The sequence below is a fragment of the Apostichopus japonicus genome, chromosome 11 (assembly GCF_037975245.1).
Source record: "Apostichopus japonicus isolate 1M-3 chromosome 11, ASM3797524v1, whole genome shotgun sequence".
NCBI lineage: Eukaryota > Metazoa > Echinodermata > Holothuroidea > Aspidochirotida > Stichopodidae > Apostichopus > Apostichopus japonicus.
In genome coordinates, this window is record NC_092571.1 from 22702488 (window position 1) to 22721544 (window position 19057).

The following is a 19057-nucleotide window of genomic DNA, read 5'->3' on the forward strand; positions in this document are numbered from 1 at the left end:
TGTTCAATCAACTTTTAATGTGAATATATCTGTGCATAATTCAAATGATAGCCTCTCAGCAGTAAATAGAGACCGGCTGTTAGAAGTCAAACTTTTCAATTAGGTATAAATTCTCGGTTTTGACCTTTAAAGAGAACAAAGGAGAATAATAAGAAGAAAAAGAAGAAGAGGAAGGCGTACTGTCAAAAGTGGAACTGGAAAAGACTGGAGAATAAAGTAAGAAATAACACAAGATTGGCAGGAAAGTAATACAGACGAACTCTTTATATATATGAGCTATAATATTCAAAAGTTTGAAACTATGAGCATAAAACATCTCTTGTCAAAGTTTCCTGACAGATGTAATAAAGAGAGGTTAACGGTCTGTAGAGTAAAATACTCAGGGGGGAAAAACTTGCATGACACATATTTTTCACTTTAGAAATGTTATGGGTGTGCATTGCGGAAACAGTCTGTTAAATAAGACTCATTTATTTTTGAAGTTCAATTAACATGGTTTTTATTTCATAGCTCATTATTCTTTCCTGACTTGAAAGTTGTCACCATGTTTTTACTGGTTTTAAGGCAAGAGTAGCAGAAGTGTGCAAAAGTTAAAGCAGATACTAGAAAAAAAAATTAGACAAATTATAAAGTAAAATACCACAGCTAGCAAGTGACTTTGATAGGAGAGAGTACACACAAACCAATATATTACCACTAAAATAAGATTAATATGTTATTTCTACGATTCTCCAAGATATATAATGCTGATAAAATTTAACAGCCATTTAAGAATTTAGTGAACAGACTTGACTCCAGTTACTCCTCAAATAGAATCTCGTTTTTTACACATCCTTGAAAATAGATTTTGAGGAATGTCTGAAGCAGTTTATCGCATAAAACATCATCTAATATCTTTTAACAAGGTCTTAGGAAAATATTTGAAGATTCCAAATAAGGTGCAAAAACAAATCCTGCGACAAAAAAGAAAAGAAAAAAGAATGAAAAAAGAAGCACAACATGCAATTCAAGGTAAAACATCATTCCTGAAATTTAGATATATGCTAATGATTGCAAAAAAAAACCCCTAACCAAAGAAAACAAGAAACATTAAAATAGTTTGAGTGAGGAACTGGGAACCACAATGTGCACAAGAGACAATTGGTATCTGCCAAAGTTAATCTTAAGATATTAAGGAAGATAAAATAAAAATATTGATAAATCTTGTATATCTAGGAATTAATTAGTGACTATGATGATAAATAACAGAACTCTTTACAGCTGTGGATTTGACCATGACCAGCTGCAATTAGCTGCAATGCATGTCAATATTAGCTGCAATGTATGTCACTATTAGCTGCAATGCATGTCACTATTAGCTGCAATGTATGTCACTATTAGCTGCAATGTATGTCACTATTAGCTGCAATGTATGTCACTATTAGCTGCAATGTATGTCACTATTAGCTGCGATGTATGTCACTATTAGCTGCGATGTATGTCACTATTAGCTGCAATGTATGTCACTATTAGCTGCAAGGATCATTTGCAGCTGCAATAGGGATCGCCTATAGCTGTATCACCGATAGCTGTGGGTGGATCAGCGATAGCTGTGGGTGGATCAGCGATATCTGTGGGTGGATCAGCGATAGCTGTGGGGTGGATCAGCGATAGCTGTGGGGTGGATCAGCGATAGCTGTGGGTGGATCAGCGATAGCTGTGGGGTGGATCAGCGATAGCTGTGGGTGGATCAGCGATAGCTGTGGGTGGATCAGCGGTAGCTGTGGGTGGATCACCGATATCTGTGAGTGGATCACCGATAGCTGTGGGTGGATCACCGACAGGTGTTGGGTGGATCACCGATAGCTAGAACATGGATGACAACTTTTAACAAGGATCACCAGCTAGTTGCAATATGGTGGACTGTACATGGATCTTCACTAGATATGAGATAGATCAACAATAGCTGATATGGATCACCAACAGCTACAATGTGGATTACACCTACTTACATGTTTGATTATCACTCGGGATATGGATGATTGTTAACTATAAATGTGGTCTACCAACAGCTGCAAAAAGTCACCGCCCCCTCCCTCCTCCCCAGCTTCAATGTTGATTACCATCAGCTACACTGTGAAGTCTTACAAGTTCTTAGGAATAAACTTCTCAACACAAAGTTGGAACATACTAAGAACAACCGTACAGGGATGTGGGCAAAACCCTACATGCCCCCCCCCCACCCCCTTGAGGCCTATGGCACATCGCATATCGCCAGTCAGGAAGATAAGACACTACATGTCCAGTTTCCAAACTGAAGCCTAGGCAACTAAAACCTGGCACTAAGTCAGCCAGTCCTAGTCTTAAGCACATGTACACTGCCCCGACTCACTATCCATGATTTTCCACGAAATGGCGATCGAGGCGTTTGAGTCGCGTGGTGATCAGTCAGGCAGAGTGCAGCTGGCTTTAGGAGTTTTCTTATACAAAATGAAAATAGACAGTAAGGTTATTCAAACAAGGAACATTTGGAGAGGCCAAACTATCTTATGAGCACACTACGGTGGGAAAGTAATGCTATATTCTACAACATGATTTAAAGAAAATAAAAGTCATGGGAGAAACAAACAAATGTAGAAAAAAACAATCAAAGGTGAAAAATAGAAGAGTTCCAAGCATTATTTCTTACTTTTCAGAATGATTTATGCTGGATGAGTGACACATTGTCACACAAAAAAAAATACCAAAAAAGAAAAAAATTGTTTGAGCATTTCTGCTGTTTTTTGTGTTCTTTTCTTTATTATTTAATGATTAACTTTTGAATTCTTTTGATATTTGCATCTGAAATTTTTACATGGAGATGTGACCAAAAAAGTTTATCTGCCGCAAAAAAAAAACAGAATTTACAAGCACAACAGCAGTTAGAGAGCCTAATATTCCAATTTGCCAAGCAGAATCTTCTTCAAAATGCAATAGTTTGGTTGTAAAGAAGATCGGTGTTTCCTGTGTAGCAGTTTTGAATACATCTGTGCATTTGCATAGCAATTTGACCATTTTGCATAGACTTAGGCTACACACAATATTAGCTAAATCATTCTATGATGCATTCCTTTGGATGCTAATGGAATTTAGATGAATCTGCTTAGTTTACTTCAAACAACAAAATTAAAAGGATATTTGATTTTTTCCTAATTTTAACTAGATCTCTGTTGTTGAGTGGTTTGGAACCAGTTTACTTTAACAGGTTGGACGATTAATGCCGATGACAACCAATGACTTCCTGGGAATGTTAAAACACACTTCATAAAATAAAACACTGCCAAAATCAGAACACTGCAAAACGGTTAATGGATGGAGCTACGGTAAGTGCTTTGAACGTTAATAAAAAGGCAAAAGGTTTGGGATATAATAGCTTGACTTTCAAACTAGTGCAGAGGAAAAAAGAGCACATTTTGATAATGCACCTGTGTCCAATCGCTAAGGTAAAACTTTAAAAAAGGTTGCTTCAAACACTCTTTGGTAATTCTTGAGTTTCATTCCAATCAAGGGGTCGGCTCTGGAGATGAGAGTAAATATTTCTTGGACTTTTTACTCCATGTAAGGGTACGTCCATCTGTCCAGTGGTGCGATGTTCCGTTTGATGGACTGTGGAGAGATGAACCTCAGAACATACAGGGGGGACCCGGCTTTGTCGTTGGTTCCTGACGAAGAAAAACAACGATAGGTCAAAGGTTAAATTAATGTCAAATCAAGCTGCATACTGCATACCATGAGAGCATTCTGTTACAAGTGCGCAACTTCCTGGTGATATTATATTTGCCACTATTTTATCTTTGTTTTATCGACGATGACCATGCCTGGCCGTAGGGTTAGGGACTGCGCCGAAAAACAAACAGATTTGCAAAATGCCTGAACAGAGAAGAAGAAGAAGAATGAAGTAGGGGGCAGTCTGTTCAAGTTTAAGACTAACCTGATGCTCGTGCACCACCAAACGGCTGCTGGTTGACGACGGCTCCTGTGCTTTTGTCGTTGATGTAGAAATTACCGGCTGTGTCCTTCAGGGCAGCGTGAGTCTCTTCAATTACTTTCCTGCAAAATTAAAACAAGAAACAGAGAAGTTTGTGCTCAGTTGCAATAAGAAAGAGTGCATTTTCTCTAATTAGAATGCTAGCCTCAACATGTTATACTGCTCTGCCTGCTTCCCCACCCACCAAATAAACCCCACCCCCCTCCTTATAAAACAAAAGTTGACCCAAATGAAATGAGGAGGGAAGGGAATGCAAGGGATTTATTCATTTAATCATATTTAATAACTTACTTTTAAGCTTGATAAATTATAAATATTACAAGTGGTTACTACAAGGGAAGTGTCAGAATTGTTTAAACCGTGGTGCAACTTACTCGTCCTGGGCGAACACAGCTCCGGTCAGGGCGTACGGAGAAGTCTCTGCGATTAGATCCAGTACCTCTTTATACTTGTTGTCTGGGTAGATGTAAGCACCAACGATTGGCCCAAAGATCTCTTCCTCCATCAACTTATCGTGAGGGTCCTCACATTCGTAGATCGTGGGCTCAACAAAGTACCCCTTGCTGAGGGGAATTAATGTACAAGAAAATATCGAATCAAGTGAGTGGCCTGTGAAACGATGATACGGTATTATGTTTGATTGGGAATAACGTACATCATTGGACCCATGTATCCAGAACGGGTAAGTTTGTGACTGAGCGAGGCCAATCATGAACATGTAGCCACCTGGCTGTATTAATGATTAACAGGTATTTCCACCATTGGGCCCACCCTACCAAAACGGGTGGTTTGTGACTGGTGAACCTACTCCTATATAGGCTACACAGCCATCTGGCTGTATTATTGAGTAGCAGATATTTCCACCACTGGGCCCACCCTACCAAAACGGGTGGTTTGTGACTGAGAATGGTGAACCTACTCCTACAGAGGCTATGTAGCCTACTGGCAATATTAATGAGTAGCAGTTACTTCCACCACTGGGCCCACCCTACCAAACAGGTGGTTTGTGACTGAGAATGATGAACATGGGAATATCAATGAATTTCAATTATTTTCATAGATGGGCCCACACATTTCAAAATGAGTATTTTGTGACTTAGGGAGGCCAACCTACCTCTACAGGTTCCAATTGGTGAGTGATGGGGCGGCCCCATCTCAATTAAGGTTTGCAGGTCGGGCCAAACTGGCCTCTGTAATTGTTAGGTTAGTCACCATTTTGGGGTAATACTAATATATTACTACTCAATCACATTTTTATCCATTTTCCTTTTCTTCATTTTAGACAGGTTTATGATTATACCTGGAAGCAAATACATTTTGAGGTCCTCACATACAAACAGTTTTCCTACTAGAGATTCACCCACTTGTTAAAGTATAGTCAAGTTTGTTACCGATTATAAAGTGATACAAAATATCAAGCACCGTTCAACACAATGTTCTTTCTTCTCTTTTCTTTTAAATTTAGACAGATTTTAAGAGTATATCTGGAATCAAACATATTTTGATGTCCCTTAAATATAAAACAGTGTGCAACAATTGTAAACTTACTTACTCGAAAAGAGATGTCTAAGTTTGCTCAAAGGTCAAAAATTATAGCAAATCATGCATAAAAAATCAAATGAGTCTTTCAACTGTTAAGACAATTTTTCTACTCTTACAGAGGTTCTATAAGGGAGTGATTTTACTGTCCTTGCAAAAATTTGCTGCAAAAGTTTGAAATTTAAAAGATTTAAACCACTGGGTTAACGTCTCACCTGCCATCGTATTTTCCTCCAGTCACTGTTTTCACAGAACTTGATTTATTTGCTTCGTCTATGTACCCAGTGATCTTGTCAAAACTCTGCAAGAAAAAAAAAACATTTGGAAAGGTTTGTAATTATCAGCAAACATCAATTTTTAGCTTGGCGAATGCAAGGACATCAAAGGGGCCAAAAAGAAGGGAAGAAAACCGCTCCCAAAACACTTCTTTTCAGGAGAAAAGAATGCCTTTCTTGTGAGTCTCCCAAAACCAATGAAATGAGGGACAAATGTGCCACCCTTGTCCCTTATTGTCACTTACAACAATCCTGGGCAATTCAAGTACAAAATTTCATGGGATGAAGGCCCTGACAAGAACAATGGATCAACATCAATCAACATTCATGCCTACACTGAGGAGTGGATGTCATCATCAAATGAGCCTCAAAGGAGCACTCCAGAAATTAATTATATTAAAGGTGCATATCTTGAAAACTGAAATATTGTTATTGAAATATTACTAGCACTCAAATTATCATTTATTCTTCATGGACAATGATATCTCAGGAATAAAATCCTGCCCTTATGTCATCCTTCTGATCGTTCCAAAATATCAAAGTTAGTAAAATTGCAGATAAAGTGATCAGTCACTTCAGCCAGCCATATAACATTTTTTTCTTCTTTCAAGGACACTAATATGTCTCAAATCTTCCACAGAATGTGCTTGTTGGATTACACCGTATTAATAAAATAAACCATGCAGTCTTTCGACCAAACTTTTGTTTTAGAGCTCACAGAGTGAATGTTTTCACCTAAAGCCACTGATTAAGAGAGGTAAACTACTCCTTTACCCCAGTATACTGGTATGAAGTCTTCTTCCATGTTTGACAGAACGATACTTACCTTCTTGTTAATAACGGCTGAGAAAAACGTTGAATGGTCCAGAGGCTACGGAAGAAAATGACAGAAACATTCGCAAATATGACAGGAAAACAAAGTCGACGAAAAGTTTACCAAACTGGTAACCTGTGCAGAGATGCACAGATGGATATTATGGTGTCAGATAATGTTACACTTAAACATATCATGAAGAGAAAATACATGCCACAGTTTTAGTTGAAAGGCCTAGTATAGTCATTTGTTCTTCACTCAAGATACGGTTCATTGAATGTAACCTATTTTGACAGGTTAAATGTTCCATTCTTCGATAAGTAGATCTCAGTGGGTGGGTTTTTATGTCATCAGGGTAGATGATCTTTTTTACTTTTCTATCATAATCATAATCTACTTTAAGATTTACCCTTGATATGTGATTCCTTTGAAATGTTTCCTTCAGCTGTCAATGTTCTCTGTATTTTAGAATTTTGTATCAAAATGCAACTTCCTTTTGTAGAAATACTTAATAGCTCTGTAAGAAATTGTGTTAAATATTATAAAGGGACAAGAAACAAATTCTTCTCAATAGCTGTGATGACATCATTCAATCTATTGTTGCCAGATGCATTCACAAGAGACCATCAAAATTTGACACAATCCATATCATCGGCACACAGAATGCTATGCAGATGCGGTTTTGACCTACAGATGCAAAACAAATTTTCAGCAATTTTATTAAGCAAACAATTTCAACCAAAGGATGCACTCCCATAATATTAATTACCTGTAAAAACTGTATGCTTTAAAGGGTTAAAGGAGCATTTGTAAACCAATCTTGGCCAAACATCAAACTGACTTCCTCCAATACTTGAAATAAAAAAGTAATAATAATAAAATAAATAAATAAAAACAAAATAATAATAAATAAATAATAAATAAATAAATAAATAATATATATATATATATAAATAAATAAAATAAATAAACAAACAAATAAATACTGATGAACCCTCAATAAAATATGCTTCAATATTGGAAACAACCTTGAGAGACAGCCGACTAACCGAATCAACTTTCATTTCTTTGCAAGCCTCTACTAGACCTTCTTTTACCGAGGGCCAAAGACTTTCAGGGACATACATCCTAGAGCACGCTGAGCACTTTTGGCCTCCAAATTCAAACGCTGATCTGATGGTGTTGTTTACTGCGTTGGCAACGTCCGCAGACGGACTGATAAGGTGATAATTTTTGCCTCCACACTCTGATGGATAACGAAGAATGACAAAACATGTTTTTAAGATAAAGCTTGACCACTGTCCACTTTGCATTTGACTACTGGGTTATACATATAATACCCGCAGAAACTTTCTATTTTTACATCATAGTAGAGGGAAAATTTAAACAAGTTATACAAATAAATAGGAAAAGTGTCAAGAAGAACCAACAATTAGTTGAAATAAACCAAAAAGTTAAGGCCAGAAAATTCAAAATTATTTTTGGTGAAAAACCCATGCAGTATTGTCTTCAAGGTCTTGACCTTTATTTCATAGAGCACCAAAAAAAGAAAAAAAAAGGTTATTGTGGCTTTGGAAGTACATTCTGTGAAAAAGCTGCCAAAAATTTTCCATTACTAAGTGAAAGAGACATCCCGATTGCCGTAATGACCACCAAATACAAGTGAACATGTTTTGTGGTTTCTTAAATCATTCGCAGTTTATCTTTCTGACCCATACTGTACCTCCAATTAGCTTTGGCCACGTCTTGTATCTGTGAACGTTGTTACCAATATCCTTCCACATTGTTTGAAAAGTTCTGAGAAATGAAGAAAAGGATAAATCAATAAATAAATCAATAAAAACTAGCAAATACATTATGGAAAAAGCTAAAAAACTCTCAGTCAAGATGAACCTCAAGCAATTCAAGGGCTAGAATAGCTTTAGCTTATAAAGAGAACACTTTTTTTAATTAGTTTCATGAAAACAGGAAGAAACAGAGAAACAAAACAGACATAGTAAAATAATTCAGCAGGGAAAGATCGAAACATGATTCTACAATATCGGTCGATATTGAAATACTGATAAGGATACTAACATGAGACAACAATCACTAAGGCATGACTCATGATTATACTGAATAAAAAACTTTAAAAAAAAAATTGAAATTTGTGACCTTGGTTTCCAGGCAATGCAAAATGTCACCCACATTATTTCATATCTTTGCTCTTAAATATAATATAAACAGAATATGTTCTCGATTGTAGAGGATATATATGCGAAGGTAAATGTGTTTTTTTGTTTATAATGGAAACACACTCTTTATCAGATATGATTTACCCTCAACTTTATGGCTAGTGATAACGAGGTGCCAGGGTCACCTCATATGAAATATATCGGATAGAAAGTACATTCCCTTCGCACAGTATTCTTCGCAGGGGAGAACATGTCCTACCGATGTTTCCATTCCCTAGTGAAGGTGTGGATAAATGAGTGACCAGGGTACGAGTACTGGGTGTATATATGCATAGTGGAATTCCTTACTTCTTTTAGAAGTGGTACTCAAGAATGACCAATGGAGGGATGGTAGGGGGGGGGGGGTTGACTTACTGCCTGATATAGATAAATCATTAAGAACTGAGTTTATCTTCTAGACACATTCCGTACTTTGAGGTAAGCACAAAGACGATGAAGAGAGGGGGTATAGAGAGGTAGTGAAGGGGTATAGGGAGGGCAAAGGGGCATAATGAAGGGGAAAGGGAATAATGAAGGTGAGGAGTCTAGTGGGAGATGGGTTATGTGAGATGGGGGGGGGATTTCTGGGTAGTGGGAAGTGGGGAGGCTCAATGGGATGTTTTAAGCACCTCCAAATACAAAAAAAAGTCCTAATAAGTGGCTGATAGTGAAACAGCACAGACAGGGACATGACACAAACAGCATTAAAATGCACAACAAATAAGAAAGGAAGTCTGTGGGGGAGGAGGTTAAATATAATCCCTACTGTCCTTTCTTACCCATGATTCCCCAAAACGGGGGTTAATTTAATAGCACTTAACATGATAAAAACAGTATGGAAAAACAGCATGAGAGACAAACTGTAGGCTAAGTATCATCAAGTACAGACTAACCTAAATCAGTTAACTTAACATACCGTCACAATGGAATCATATGAAATGAATAAGTGTTATTAAAGGTAGTCAGTATAGGCCCCAAATTATAGCACACTATAACTGTTAGAGGTCTTTAAAAAGTACTTTCCTGGAGGTCTTTACTCACCCAAATTGTTCTCAGACATTTCTAATGAAACACACAAGATGACTGAAAGTCCCAGTGAGGAAAATTTCCTCAAAGGTTGTAATAAAAACACAGTTTAAGAATTTTGACCAGAGGTGACCATATTTGAATATCTGGCATATTTGGGGCCAATACATCAAGCCTTTCAGGAAAAAACTGACCAAGGGTAGGAAAGAATGTCTGACAACTTTACCCTGAACTGCCAGTGAAATTAACGCAGGCCAGATCTGGTGAAGCTACGATGGCGTCCCCTAATGTGGGTCCTCGGCAAGGCACAAAATTCAGTACACCAGGGGGTACACCTGCCTCTTCTAAAATTCGAAATATTTTGTAATTTGGAAGCGTGTTGGAGAAGCTCGGCTTCCACAAGACCACGTTACCCTACGAAACAGACGAGAATAACAAATAAGAAGCATAAAGAGATAAAGGCTACAATTCCATCATTGTGTCGTAGTATCAGTGACATTGGGATTTGAAAAAGAAACACATTTTGATTTCCAAAAACTAGGAGGTTGGAAAGAAAAACAGCAAATATTTCTTAAATTTTGAAAAATATATCCACTGTGATCTCAGCTATTACCATGAAAAAAAGTTTGCAATGATGGAGCATGAACAGCAGAATAAGCTAATGAGTGGACTATCTATACCAGAATAATTTCATATTTTGCTTGAGTTTAGTAAACAAATCTGCCAACAGCTTCCAATTTTACAAGTTTTACTGTAACTTAATTTCAGTCAACTTTAGTCCAAATTAATATATTCATCCAAATTGCATTTGTGTTTGCTATATTAAGATGGCATTTTTCAACTAGTTACCATAGCTACCATGAGAGATGGGGGTACACCCTGATAATTCCCAGCTGCATTTAACAACATCAGATCACAATGAAAATGATTTTTCAGACATAAGGAGAACATTGTAACTCCGTGTATTTTTTAATATGTAGATATCATATTCGTACTAGCCGCCATAATTACCATGAGAGCAGGGGTACCAGCTAAATTTCCACCGATAGCTGTAAAATTAAAAGGCGCCACCGCAGCAATAAATCCCTCCATGCCCCTGAAGACTAAGGAGTTCTTGATTGTGTCTGTGCTCTCCGGTTGTATCTGTTGCAGCATGTCCAAGGCAAATTTAGCGTGCATGCGATAAAAGTCCGCCAACTCGCAAATGATGTCGATCTCTGCTTGAAAGACTGTCTTACCCTGTAAAATGAAATCAAAATGACACAGAGCTGTTAGCATTCCCAGGATTACTTGAAGAGAGAAGGGGGAGGGTGTGGAGGGTGGGGGAGGGGAGGGGGTCATGGGTACGACACTGGTATGTTGTTGCCTTCTCACAAGACTTTAAAATATAAATTAACCGCATGGTTACTGCCACACCTGAGTGGACACAACCTGAAACTTGCAGGCTTCGTTCCAAGGCACTAAAATGCACCACATATATCTTAGAGTGCAACCAAGTACACGCCTAGCTCCCCCTCCCCCACCCCCCTCTCCCTACCCCTCTGGACAGAATAAAATCGAGGGGAGCTCACCTCCCCTGCCTCACCCCATCCCGTCGGACAGCATGTAACAAAATAGGAAGACATAACACCTCAGCCTCCAATCATCTTTGGAGTGTTAGCTCAGTGGTTAACGCTGGTGCCTTTCAATCATAAGGTCCCCGGTTCGAGTCACTCCAAGATTAATGTATGTCGTCCAGTTACAGAGTTGTTGACAATTAACAATTCATAATCATGGACATTAAATATGAATGTAAGAGACTGACTTCGGTCAGCTTGCGGCTTTAATAAGCCAATGATGGCTTCTTCGCGAGTTCCTGCTTGCAGGAGGATCTAATATATACATACATCAAAATTTCTCCCCTGATGTAACCATATCCCATAGCGATAGTCTGGCGCACCAGAGGGCGCATACAAGTGACCTTGTCGGTCCGAGGCATTATGTCTAAGGTGAAGGAGGATGGCAAATGGAGATTTATTGTCTTGCCAAAGGACACATTGTAATGATCATGCCAGGACGTGAAAAACTGCAATCCTATGAGAGTTTAGTCAATTGCCTTTTAGCTGCTTGACCACCATGCTCTACACAAGACGCACCTGAGTTATCATGGCTGCTGCCAAAAGCTCCGCCCTATATTTTCCAGAGATTAGATCGGCAGCTTTGAGGAAGATCTTGACCCTCTCCTCGAGGGGTGTGGCCTCCCACGATTTTCGAGCAGTCATGGCAGCCCGGATGGCGTCGTTAATGATCGCCTGAGAGGTACGTCAAAGGAGATGTCGAACAATGAAAAACATGGATTTATGGGTATCACAGAGAAATATATACTGAAATGGAATTTGTCATAACATGATGAAGATACAATCAAACTTTAACATGATCTGGAAAGGGATAATCCAGTGCCTGATGTTGATTGCTCACAACTTGTCAACAAGAGATCATTTCTTGATACAAGAGATGAGCTGCAATATCCTGCTCAGCTATGTTAAATCGATATCAAACTGTAGGGATTATCTCTGCAGACCTGAGATGTCTCTTATGTGAAAACTGCAGAGCACAAAAGATTATTTCCTCCGCAGCCTGGCTTGCAGGAGGCTGCAGCCCCCTCAGCTTCCAGCTTTTGATACATTACCTGCAGTAAACCAAACTGCTGGGAATTTATCAGCATCGTTAGGTCATCCACATAACATTTTGTATCCTGAAGATATGATTTGGGCGATGGGTAATAGGGGGCGCTACATATGTTATGTTGAATTTCCTTTCTTGCCGGCTACAAAATGTTCTCCAAAATGTAAAATACCAACAAGATTCCAGCAGAGGAAAAATGTCACTCAAAATGTTGAGTGTAAGCCTTGAGAGGGTCAGATTTGGAGGGAAAAGAAAGTGGGCCATGACCCAGAAGTAGGTCAATGGTTGCACAAATGTCGAAATGATTACATTCTAAACTGGTCAATTGTAATTGATTTGTCATTTTTGTTGCCCATTTTAAACATATCCATTGAGCAATTAAAATTGTTACTACAGTATCTATCTATCTTTATGAAAAGATCTTTGAGGGCACCTTAACATATTCATATATGGGTGCTTGATGATATGACGATCTTCTCTCGTGCAAATAAAGTGAATATGGAATGGAAGAAAACATACAGCAGGGAATTAATTTATTATAAATCATTTCACAAGAGACGCTTCTAATGATTTCAGGCCCTATTATCTTCAAACCATGGGCTTACCTTGTCCGCATGGTGAACTGTATCAATTGCATGTCCATGGTCGAATGGCTGCAAAAGAAAAAGAAAATAAGGTATTAACAACCACTCACTACTGTAGCATTAATTTCCCCCTATTTCCCTCCCCACCCCCTGCTCCACCACCATCAATATATTCCCACACCCCTAATTAACCCATAGCCCTTGAGATGTAGCCCTCCTTGACCCCTTTCTTGTCATGACTGTTGCCACAATGATACTAAAACCAACACTTGCTTTCAGAAACAACAATCCATGGTACAGTCATCCACTTCCTCCCCCTCCCCCTTTCCTCCCCCATCCTCCCCCTTCCCACCTACCCTACCCTACCATTTCCCACCCCACCCCTCTCCCAGCACCTGTGAAGTATCAGTTTGTAAAATAAATCTATGTAAATTAGCCGTTTTTTCCTACTGAACAGACACTAGTATCATTTCATTTCAATATGGTAATGACCGACTGGTACTATTAAGGTGGGTGCACTGTATGTACAGTAGACCACTTGATTCACATAGTGTCACACAGTAATCATGTATCATACAGTAATAAAAATATAATATAATACATCCACAATAAAATTGTTGCATATGTTACAACCCGATTCACATAGTATCATACAAGAATATGGTACCATAAAAATAATAATATAATATGAAATATCCACAATAATATTGTTGCATATGGTATTACATGGTACAATGATATATGATAACTATATATTGTTAATTTTTTGCCCCTTCATATGAATAGTATTGTATACTATATAGTAGCATGTGAATTGGCTGTGTACAGACAGGGTACAGTTGCAAATATTTTAATTGATAGCTGTATCACAAAAAGATTCTGGTTGATAAGCCTACATGTACCAATGTGTGTTTACATAGTCAGACTTTGCTTTGTAAATGTGATAAAGGTTTTTATTGAATTTATTGATCAGTACTTTATTTAATAACTTGCACATGGATAAAAAACAAAACAAATCATAAAAAAAACTCTAGAAAATAAAATGTCTCGTTTTGTACTTTACTCTGTACAAAAAGTCATCTCTGCTCAGGTGAAAAAAAATCATAAAAATGTTGACTTTTGAGAGTGGAAACAAAAGGGTAAGGTAGTTTGAGTAGCCGTTGCCAGGGGCTACCGGTAGGTGAAAAGCTAAATTTTTAAACTTCAACATTCCATTCCACAGATACAGTTAAAATTATAAGTGGAAGGTTAAAGGTCATTATTGATAACACAGCTCTAGGAAATGGCAGCTGAGCTGTTCATGGGAATCTCACAGTCTGAAGGTATTCAATGCACTAACAAACCTGGCTCTCACAGATACTTGACCTAAAATCATTACATATGCGTGTGCGTGTTTGTGTGTGTGTGTGTGTTTGTGTACAGTCTGATATTACCAGCAGTACTTACCATTCAAATGGTACAGTCAGTGTATATTGCTTCCATAAATTTACATGATACATACAGAATGATACTTTATCTGCAATTAAAGTCTGTTCACTTTTATGTACATTAATAGTACGTACATAGTTAATATAATTACCACAGCATATAAAATTTTATATCACAGACACTGTGATCAATAAAAGACTGGGAGATTTCGAAAACCTTCATGATTTTTTTTTTTCCATAAACATGTTCGACAGTACTGGGGATTTAATATATGATAGTACTTACATAGTTAATATTACCACAGCATATAAAATTTTATATCTCAGATGCTGTGATCAATAAAAGACTGGGAGATTTCGAAAACCTTCATGATTTTTTTTTTTCTGTAAACATGTTCGGCAGTACTGGAGATTTTCCCGCTACAGTTTGCGTTATAACGAAAAAAGAAAACTCAAACGCAGCTGTTTTCTGCATAAAAGGGTCTTCTTTTTTTTGTGTAATTTACATTTTCTACTTTGCATTTGTGCATTTGCATTTCCATGGACCCGGTTCAGATGGTTCTATCTAACCGGGTCCATGGAAAATTCACAGGCCTTGCAGAAATGCAAAGTAGAAAAAGAAGACCTTTTATGCAGAAAACAAGAAGATCCTTCTAGGATCAAAATGTCACACCTGATAACTTTTACATTTTTAACAAGGCGGGGTTTGTGATGTACTGTAGGTAAGCTGTACAGTATATGACACTTGCTCTCCTTTTAGATATAAAAAGTTGAAAAGATGGTTTCATAAAAATCTATGCATATTGTTTTGATTTGGTTTGTTGCTGTAATTTACATTTTCTACTGTACTTTGCTTTTCTGCATTTGCATTTCCATGGACCCGGTTCAGATGGTTCTATCTAACCGGGTGCATGGAAAGTTCATACAGTAGGCCTTGCAGAAATGCAAAGTAGTAAAAAGAAGACCTTTCATGCAGAAAACAGCTGCGTTTGAGTTTTCTTTTTTCGTTATAACGCAAACAAGTAGCGGGAAAATCTCCAGTACCGCCGAATATGTTTACAGAAAAAAAAAATCATGAAGGTTTTCGAAATATCACAGTTTTTTATTGATCACAGTGTCTGAGATATAAAATTTTATATGCTGTGGTAATATTACCTATGTAAGTACTGTTAATGTACATAAAAGTGAACAGTTAATTGCAGATAGAGTTTCATTCTGTATGTCATATAAATTTATGGAAGCAATATATACTGGCTGTACCATCTGAATGGTAAGTACTGCTGGTAATCTCAGACTGTACACACACACACACCTAATGAATTAAGGCTGTCATTTTCTAGCCATGTTATCAACTTATCATGTTATCAAAATTTGTGTAGGCAGCCTTGCCAGTCCCACAACCTTAAAGGCATTAAAGACTCAGCCCAAACCACGTGCGGCCATCTGAAAAAGTTAACTTTCTGTTGCTTGCAAGTGACGCTTTGTCTGTGTCGCTACAAAATGCAGACAGTTATGAAACATGATACATTGTTATCTTCAGCTGGACCTGAAATGTCCATCGCTGTATCGTTTGTATACTGTGCTGTGGGTATTGACCGCAGCTGTATGTACTGACTGTACACTAGTGTCTAATTACCGACGGTAGCAAGCTGTGTGTGTATTTTCTGGAATCGATGGTGGTGTTTACCACTTCTGTACACCTCATTCGAAACTATGTCAAATTACAGACATTAGACGTTTCTTTTTGCGCAAGTCTTCACACCCTTTAAGCATTGGAAACAATTACTTTACCAATCAATCACGCTACAGGTTTAGAAGCAAATATTTGAATGATACATGGCGGCGAGACTAATTTTTAGTGGCTGTTTTAATGTGACACAGGCTTTTCCAGCAAAGATGATCATTGGCAACAGGAAGATGTTCATGTGGCATCCTCAAGTGAAATGAAATGTGATAGTATGTACTGTATTTTTAATTTTAATTCAAATTAAAATCAAAACCTATTAATCCTTTCGAAACAAAATACTCTACTAATCCATTCAAATGAAAATCCAAACCTACTTATCCATTAAACTCAAAATCCAAACCTACTTAAAATCCAAATCCGGACCTTCTAATCCCATTTAAATCCAAACCTACTTATTCATTCAAATTAAAATCAAACCTACTAATCCATTCAAATTCAAATCAAAGCCAACAAAAAACCAAATCAAAACAATATGCATTGATTTTTATGAAATCATCTGTTCAACTTTTCATATCTAAAGAGAGAGCAAGTGTCATATATATATATATACTGTACTGCTTACTTACAGTACATCACAAACCCCTTCTTGGTAAAAATGTAAAAGTTATCAGGTGTGACATTTTGATCCAAGAAGGATCTTCTTGAATTGAGCAGACTCCTTTGCAGGAAACCCTGCTTAGGAACGTAAATTCGGGCCCCGAAACTTCCATCAGATGTCACCACAAGTTACCTCTCATTTTGAGAGAAATTTTCTTCACCAGCATTTCACATTTTTATTTCTACCTAGCTCAAATCACCATTAGTCTGTGTGAACACTCAAAACAAAAGGACTTCTTCAAAATCTACATGTGTCGTCACCATAGTTACCAATAGCATTATCTATGCAAGTGTCCATTTTCCTCTGAATATTGTGTTTACATGGGCCTTTTAACAAGATCTTGACCTCTATTGACCTCTGTGTGATCATCATACTCACAGCCACTTCTTCGTATGTATTTCCAGAGAAGATCTCTTTGCCTCCTACGATGCAGGGAATCTCCTCCACATGGTTCCATTGTCTCTTGACAGACTGGACAATAAAAAGAACAAAAGAAAGTTGAGACAATGAGAGAGATGAAGAATCTTTAATAGATCGATGTGAAAGCGTAAAATGTACCAACAAAATCATTTTTAGGAGAACTATTTTAACCTGAAAACAACAATTTGCAGTTTATGCAAAAACGTACAACGAGGAAGCGGACAAAACACACGGATGGAGAGAAACATGCAATCATAAATTTTACGTAAATAAAAGGATACTTATGAGTTCTTCTTGGTACAGCGACGAAAGAAGGTCTCAGTAATCGAGTTATCCAAAGATGAATTCCAAAAACGCAAAAATACTTGTATAAATCACAAGCGATAATTTTGTGGAAAAACATGTGTAGTTACTTCCGGGTGGTAGATACGGAAGGAGGAATTAGTGGGCGTGGCCCAGGGAGCGAGGGCGCAGTGCTAAAACGTTTCCAAATGTGTCGTTAGGTAGATAGGAAAGTGCAATTGTGGAGTGGGAGACAGGTAAGAGAGAAGCGAAGTAAATCAACAAATTGCAGTTCATATGTTTCGACCTATGAGTATAATATATCTATTGGGTATCACATACCCAAATGGCAGAATTTGCCATATTTTTTGTAAAGATAGTCATGGCTATTGCAGTATACAGTACAACTAAATATCTTTTTCAATACACTTGATTTTATTGGTAATGTTTTTGATTCTCACCTCATCGACTGCAGCTCTTTCTGGGCTTCCCTTGGCAAAAGTTAAGATTGGTTCGAGCTTGGGGTTGATGGAAGACAGGGCACGAAACCTGCAAAAATTGTATCAGAGTCAATGCAAAAACTTGTATACAAAATGCACTTAACCAGGGACTCTCAATGACAAATTTCTACGAGAGGGCAAGAGAGAATCATTCGGTTGGAGTCTTAAAGGGGACAGAAGGAACCAAATTTTCTCACTAGAAAGGTTAATTTGTAATGTATGTTGAGCAATGTGCAGGGTACAGCAGGCCTGTCAGATTATCGAAGCCTAGAGGGGTCACAACTTCACATGAATAGTATTATACTGTACCTGATGAGACTGTGGGCTGTACTGAAACTATGAGCAGCCCTATATTTAAATTTAAAATTGGTTTAAATTTACACGAGATTAAAGAGAATGCCAAGGGAGTTGTTATATGTACTACTTGGAATGACCTGTTATAACTTGAAGTGTTGGACATGTGGGTAATTTTTACACACATTGAAGGTTCACCTCTGCACTGTGGGCAAACAAATTCATAAATTTTTGGGTCGGCCAAGTGCAAAGGTTGTGAAGCTGACTTATATTTTTAGTTATTTTCACTGATGTAATGCATAGTGGTAATTCAATATGACATATGTATGGGTGTAATATTCTTCACCTTGGAGGGACATATCTTGTTGGGACATGCCTTCCCCTCCAAAGATCAACAATAATTCTGCTTCTGACAAAAGTGTGACACAGTAGCAGATGATTAAGATGGGGGTGGGGGGGGTCGGTGGGGACGGGGCAGGCCCATATTAGCTACAAATGGAAAAATATAAGAAACACAAAGGTGAAAAAGAAACAAAGGAGATCTGACAAGTGGTTCCAAATTTTTAATTTTTTAATTTCAAATTGATGATTCAGAGGCCAAGGCTGGGGAGCTTACCAACTACCCCCGGCAACCAGTTCGGCCCTAGTAATTGGTACAGTTTTTCTTA

General features: G+C 37.8%; 1 protein-coding gene across 1 annotated transcript in view; it reads right to left on the minus strand.

The window, feature by feature from the left end:
- Window positions 1-19057, minus strand: part of LOC139975610 (delta-1-pyrroline-5-carboxylate dehydrogenase, mitochondrial-like) — a 22633-nt gene continuing 3576 nt past the window's right edge. The window contains exons 3-15 of the mRNA XM_071983650.1: window positions 18057-18144; window positions 17272-17364; window positions 13143-13190; window positions 12009-12164; window positions 10885-11112; window positions 10100-10287; window positions 8358-8431; window positions 7684-7880; window positions 6647-6691; window positions 5761-5846; window positions 4381-4569; window positions 3950-4068; window positions 1-3680 (exon numbers count right to left, since the gene is read on the minus strand). Of these exons, the coding sequence (XP_071839751.1) occupies window positions 3568-3680; window positions 3950-4068; window positions 4381-4569; window positions 5761-5846; window positions 6647-6691; window positions 7684-7880; window positions 8358-8431; window positions 10100-10287; window positions 10885-11112; window positions 12009-12164; window positions 13143-13190; window positions 17272-17364; window positions 18057-18144 (1624 nt within the window). The 3' untranslated portion in view covers window positions 1-3567. The remainder of the gene's footprint in view (window positions 3681-3949; window positions 4069-4380; window positions 4570-5760; window positions 5847-6646; window positions 6692-7683; window positions 7881-8357; window positions 8432-10099; window positions 10288-10884; window positions 11113-12008; window positions 12165-13142; window positions 13191-17271; window positions 17365-18056; window positions 18145-19057) is intronic.